The 7,236-nt window shown below is 30.3% G+C and overlaps 1 protein-coding gene across 1 annotated transcript; it reads left to right on the top strand.

The window, feature by feature from the left end:
* Window positions 1-433: 433 nt before the first annotated feature.
* Window positions 434-3,093, top strand: LOC141657786 (heat stress transcription factor B-4d-like). Its single transcript, XM_074465125.1, has 2 exons — window positions 434-936; window positions 2,303-3,093. The coding sequence occupies exons 1-2, from the start codon at window positions 517-519 to the stop codon at window positions 2,948-2,950; spliced, it is 1,068 nt and encodes a 355-aa protein (XP_074321226.1). The 5' UTR covers window positions 434-516; the 3' UTR covers window positions 2,951-3,093.
* The last annotated feature ends 4,143 nt before the right edge of the window (window positions 3,094-7,236 follow it).

Genomic DNA, 7,236 nt, shown 5'->3' with positions numbered 1-7,236 from the left:
ATAATAATATAACGCAATAAAATATTCATATTTGTTAACTAAAAGAGACAAAAACTTACATTTCTATAAAATTTGACAATAAATAAAAACAAAGATTTAAAACATCTTAAAAATCTCAAAAAATCAAATAAAAAATTATGTTAAAAAAATTCAACCGTTGTTTATTTTTTTCATTTTGTACTGTCCTATTCAATTGTTTACCTTTATATTTTAGTAATGCGTGATGAACAATCTTATCTTACGCACTCAATTTGGTCCGCTTTTCATCTAATAATGGACCACCTCCACCAAAGGTAAATAAATAACCGAAACGAAAGAAATATTATATTAGGTCTTAATTTTGATTCCCTTCGTCAAGCTTCCTACTAATTGTACTTTTGTAGTAGTGACTTCTACAATAACAAAACATATCTAACTTATATATATACACACACCTTGTCATAGTACATCCTCTAAGATTCTATTCTTATCCCTTGGTACTTTAAAGTGTTACTAGAAGCTTACAAACAAACTAAAATGGCATTTTTAGTAGAAAGAAGTGATCCTCTTCTTCACCATCTCCATCATCATCATAATAATAATAACAATAATATTAATCAACATCTTCTTAATAACAATATTATTACTAATAATAATAATATTAACAACAATAATAATAATATTAATAATAATAGGGTTAATGAGCAATTAGGGCAAGAAGTAGTAGAACAAGAAATGGTGTTTTCAGTGATGGAATCACAAAAGTCGGTACCGGCTCCGTTCCTTACAAAGACATATCAACTGGTGGACGACCGTCGAACCGACCACATTGTGTCATGGGGTGAAGATGAGACTACGTTTGTCGTATGGCGGCCACCCGAGTTTGCTAGAGACTTATTGCCTAATTACTTCAAGCATAACAACTTCTCTAGCTTTGTTCGTCAGCTTAATACCTATGTATGTCTCTTTGCATTGCATTCATTTTTCTTTTTTGAAAAAAAATATTTAAATAATATTACGGGTGGAAAATGATAGGGCGCTACCATGTTATGTGAACATAATATCGTCTATATGTGAAAAGGTGGTACTGATACTCAGTATTATGTATTTATGTGTGTATGTATGGTATCCAAGCTTGATTCAAATGTGAGCTTTTTAGTATAAAGTTAGTTAATTAGTTTGAAAAGAGGTATAAAAGTTCCTTTTTTTTTTAAATAAAAAAATAAAAAAAATTAACTAGAATGTGATTAAGCTTTAGAAAACTATACATTGCTTAAAAAATCTTACAATTTTCTAGATTTGTAGAGGGGAGATATATGTTGATGAAAATGACAATGTCATCTAAATATCTAATCTAAAGGTTTATTTCCATCTTAAATAAATGAGATAATGTTCTTATTACTCTAATTTTTAAGTTAAGTCGAGTTTGCATATCGTATTATTGTTGATGAACAAGATAATGGCGGCTGTCCGAGTTTTGCTTGATACGGTTTCACATTGTAAAACGTTTTTTTATATGTTAAATACCTCATTTATTAATACCGACAGTTTATCTCCTTTGAGATCAATTAAAAGGACGGTTTGTCTTATACTGTAAAACAATCTTATTCTATAATTTGTGCAGGTTAAGAACATAGTCATCATGAAAATGGTATTGAAGTTAAAATTATTGGACATGTTCAAGAGCACAAAATGTACCTTGGATTTGATGTTTGTACATTTTCCAAAGGGTATAATTGTTTGATGATGTTATTAATTAGGATCGATATAGAGAGAAGGGGGACCTTTCTTCACACTTTTGATTCTCTAGGCATTTGGTAGGAAATGTCTGTTTTTTTTGCATATAGATTTGTGCTTCTTACTTAATTAATTAATTAATTAACTAATTTAATACTTATCCTAATAATAAACTTAATTTTTTCTTGAAATGGGTTTATATTTGTTTGTTTATTCAGTAGCATGTGATAAGCTAGTAGAATATCTTGATTCTCTTGTTTTCTTGTCTTGGTCACTGTCCTAATCCTCTCTGCATTATTCTATCACAAAATATTTGTTTATGCAATTAACTTTATTTTAATTTATGATCAACTTAATTAGATATTACCTAAATTAGATTAGGGTTTGTAAGTTTAATTGTTATTACTTAGCCATAAAAAGAAATGTCAATCAGATGTCAGCTAGCATAACTGATCATAAATAAAAAGTAATTTCGATAAATACCAGCATGTTTTGTATGAGACGGTTTGATGGTGATATCTATATCGTATTTTTAGATTATTCAAGTTATTACTAATACATTTTCATTATTTGTTAATTAATGAAGGGATTCAAGAAGGTGGTTGCAGATAGATGGGAGTTTGCAAATGATTACTTCAAAAAAGGAGAAAAACATTTACTATGTGAAATACATAGAAGAAAAACTCCAACACATCATAATCAAATACATTATCAAGATCAAGTCTTAATCCCACCTCAATACCTTCAATCTACATCATTAGATGAAAATGGAGCTTGGATTAATAACATTATTGATCATAACTCTCCTTTACCTTCTCCTAAACCTAGTAATAATTGCCACTCTAATGACATCCTTACCGCGCTTACCGAAGATAATCAACAACTAAGGAAGAGGAATTTTATGTTATTATCTGAGCTTAATCATATGAAAAGGCTCTATAATGACATTATTTACTTCATACAAAACCATGTTAAACCCGTGCCCAGTAACAGTAACGGTAATAGTAATAGTAATAATAATAATGCGAGTTATAATAATGTCATGGCTAGTGCACCTCTTTCTAAGCTTATTGAATTGGATAATGATCAAGATAATCAAGAGGATAATCAAGGTGTTTCTGCTAATCATTCGTCGTCTCGAGTTTTTAAGGATCAAAGTAGGGAGACTATCAAGCTGTTTGGAGTTCCTCTTCAAAGCAAGAAGAGATTGCATCTTGCAGAAGGAAATTTTTAATTTCATATCATGTTTTTCATTAATTTTATTTTAGTGTTTAAATTAGTAAGTAGCTAGATTGTTTTAGAAGGAGACTGTTAGTTGTTTCATTTGTGCCCTAAGCAGTTTTGGTTAGATAATAAATAAACTACCAGTTTAATTCAGTTTTTACGTATGAACAATTATTGCGTAAGAGTTAAGACGGCCGTACAATAAAACATATATTAATAATGTTTATTTCAAGATAATGGTTTTTACTATCGATATTAAAAGATCCATCATCATTGGGACTCGAATTAGTATATGCTTCTAGAATTCAAGGAAAGTTTTGACATGAGCATGAATAAAATACATTGTAAGTGTGTTAGTTTATAGTAGGGGCATAAATGCATAATACAATACTTACTTCCATCTTATTTATATTATTATTATCCTTGTGTTCCTTTTAATTTTTCTCTAATTATTTCTTATTTTTCAACTTAATAAGGAAAAACGTGAATATGACCAAATATCGCTCTAAATTAAGTAACTACTACTCTCCCTAAGTTCGTAACTAGAATTGTTATTTTATCATTTTATTTCTTAAATCAGGTCGCTCCAAAAATAGGAATGTTGGAAAAAAATATAAATGGCATCGGTTGGGTTACAACGAAAATAAGTTTGGTTCTATTTTTTTGGCATAATTTCAACTCATTTCAAATTCAGCTCAGCTCAATTCAATACTTTTTAGCCGAAAAGTCGAAAACAGAGGGCCTTTGTATCTTAGACTCTTAGTGATACTAAATTTCAATATCATCAAATAACCCCAGGTCCCAAACATAATCATTTTTCCTTATGAATAATGACAATATAATGATCAAATAACTCTCCCTAGATTTCATCAATAATTGAATATTTCATTATTTTCAAATAAATCCAGTTAATTTCATAAGTGATTGAATACCGTATTTCATTATTTTCAAATAATGATATAATATAAATGTAACCGTAGAGATCCATTTTATATAACAAATCCATTTATTAATAATATAATAAATGAATGGTTTTTCTATGTAAAGGACCGTTTTACATATTACATCGTCATATTCTAGAATTTGAGATAATGTAATATGTATTAGTGTCACTTTTCAAACAATCATACAAGTGTTTATTTCATGAGTTCTAGACTGATATATGATGATAGACATTAGACAGTATATAGTTGTAGTGGCATGCATGTGCATGATTTTAATCAAAGTGTAATGAGAGAATAATGGGTGTAATAGGAAGCTCCTTTATTTTCTGATGAATGTTCTGTGACTTTAATCAATAATGAACTTTGGTATGATGAAATTATATACTGGTGTTGGTCCATATATATTCCCTACTACTATACTACTGCATCTTCAACTATAATTGGGATTTGGAAGCTTGTTGCATGGCAATAATAAGGGTAAACTTTACTCACATTGATACTGTATATGCTATGATGATTCCTTTCTCTAAAGAAAGGGGCCACTTAAAAAGTTTTTAAAGTTTCAATTTCCGTATAAACACGCAAATTAGCAAATAAAACTGTTGCTGGATATATAAGGTCGTAAGGATAATGTTGCCTATTAGTTAAAGGAAAATGAGTTTGAGAGGTGATACTAATAACCTGAGTTTAAAATCCATTATCGTCATGATCAAAATCCTTTATAGTTGCCTTTCTATCCAAAGAAAATGAGTTAAATAATGAGTCTTTATTTATTGTCCAAAAGTTGTATTGGATACAATCAACTAAGAAAGAATATTATTCTCTCCAATTCATTCCATACTTCAGGTCCGTTTTTTAAAAGCCAGAAATATAAAATATTGATTGATTATATTTAATCAAATTCATAAAATTTAAATATAGAAGGTAACATATTTATGTTGGTTGTACAAAGAAAATCATAATTTTAACTCGAAATTTAATGTATAAATGGGAAAAAAAATATCAGAGTGTTGTCTCGTAGTTTAAAAAAAATCAAATGAGTATTTTAAAATATACCGTTGGTCTCCTTTTAGATGAGCCATTTTGGTCTAAAACAAAAAAAAAGGGATTTTGAGACCATTTTACAGGTAAATGTGACCACTTTTGGAAAGCAAGTTATCATAATGTTACATTTGAGCATAAAATAGTCACAAAATCCCTTTTTTTTTTTGTAAGACGGGAATAGTCCGTCTGAAACAATAATTAACGTAAAATATAATGCACAAAATCTCATTTGTGACGGCACGTATCCGTCACTTTAGAGTGATGAGTACCATTTTCCCTCACAAATGACCCAAATAGAGGAGAGAGGGAAGCACATGGGGGTGCTCCATCTTGTCCCCCTATCCGTTTTGTGAGTGTCATTATCCGTCACTTGCTCCGACCCGTCTTCAGCAAGACTAATTGAATATAATGTACTCCGTATGATATTGAAAATTTGAAAGGACAAAAAGCTGAAATACTTAAAAAGAAAGGGGCTTTTAGTAATTAAGGTCAAAATGATGTTGTTACTTGTAAGAAAAAGTTGTGGTTAAATTGTCATATGGCACTAAGTTAAAGTTTGCTTTACTATCCTATACATGCAACTTTAAAAAGGGTTTTGCTTTTTCTTCTTTTCTTTCCTTTTCTTTTTTCTACTTGATTTGAAGTTTAATTTTTCCCTTTGGCTTATTTTCAACACAAAAGTGCATATGTATAACATGTATTCTTATGATCTAAGTGATTCCATTGTCCTTAGAGAAACAGGTAAATATTCCAAGATCTTTCTGAAATGATTACCCTTGTCCCTTGGAGAAGCATTATTGTGAAACCCCGTTCGAATATACATGCATTGATGTAGCTAGTAATAGTGATTGTCTATTCACAAATCACAATCCACATAACATTGAAAGCTTAGAACATCGAGTATATCCATCTTAAATACAAAACGGAATTAATAGATAGATAAGCTTAGAACATCATGCATTGATTGTTGTTTGAACTGGGTTTACGTCGGTTTTAATTTTATTTAAATAAACATTTTTAGCAAAAAAAAAAAAAAAAAGAGGCATCTGTACTGGGTTCATGGATTTTGATCGGTTGAAACCTTGAAAGAGGTACTCCTATATCATATTAGATCATGATGAAGAAAATCCAAACCTTCGTTGACAAAAGAATATAAAACAAGTTATCGCATTTGTTGGTGGTGAACGAGAATGGAGAATACCATTCTTCATCGTTCATTTTCGATTTGGGATTTGTTTTCCGTCTATCAAAGACCCCGGGAGACGAGTAGCGCGGGTGCAACAAATGAATCTTTGTTGAGCTATGATTCTTGATGATGACAAGTTCCCAATCCTCTGTTCCTTCTCATTCATTGTTTTGGCAAGAGTTCTAATGTTGCAGGTCTGGACTACATCAATCAAAGAGGTTGGAAGCTGTTATACTTTGTGTCCGTCTTTGTCTAACAACATTGTAAGAATATGATTATTAAGCTCACTCATTGTGTTCTGAACAGTGTCGAAGACAGTTCAGCACTGAATGGTTCACCAGTACAGAATGAAGAACACGTGATTTATTTTGGCAAAGAAAGAATTTCGAGTAAAATATTTTCTGTATAAAATAGTTTGGCTAAGATATTTTTATAGGAACTTTCTGATTGTTTTGAAAAAAATATCTTTGAAAAATATTTGGAAGATTTATCTTACAAAAGAAGTCAAATTATTTTATGGAATATTTTTATTCTAAAAGATATTATTTGCTTTATCTCTTTGCCAAAAATATAGGTTTTGTTTCCAAACTATTTTCCTATATATCTTTGCAGTTGACCATCCATCTGTTTTACCGAAAAATAGAGCATTAGATATTGCACCAAAAAGCTTTTGTCTTGCAAATCATTCCTCACGTGTATCTTAAGCTAAATCATTTGCAAAGTGTTTTTTTCTTGTCTTGTGAACCATTCTCGTGTGCTTAAGTTTCTCATATTCATAGGACTAATTTGTTCTCCATTGTTCTTAAGTATTGAACCATATAAGGAGACAAAGTTTGTTGTAATTTTATTTTTGTGAGAGAGTGCTTTTGGGGTACGGGGTTGTACTCGAGTCACACGATCGGGGTTAATCGTGGGGATTTACTTTGTAATCGGGTTTGGTTATAAAGTGAATATTAATAAGAGAGAGGTGGATTTAGACCTTTAGAGAGTAGGTCGAACCACGTTAAAAATCTCGTGTCTTGTGCCTCCTTTTCATTTTGGTTATTTTCATTTCTTGTTTTATTTTTCCTTTTGATTCACGCACTCAGTTATCACAGTATATCACAACTCTGATTGTTTGAA

This window comes from Silene latifolia, chromosome 5 (assembly GCF_048544455.1).
Source record: "Silene latifolia isolate original U9 population chromosome 5, ASM4854445v1, whole genome shotgun sequence".
NCBI classification, from domain to species: Eukaryota; Viridiplantae; Streptophyta; class Magnoliopsida; order Caryophyllales; family Caryophyllaceae; genus Silene; species Silene latifolia.
This window is presented reverse-complemented; position numbering and strand designations above follow the sequence as displayed.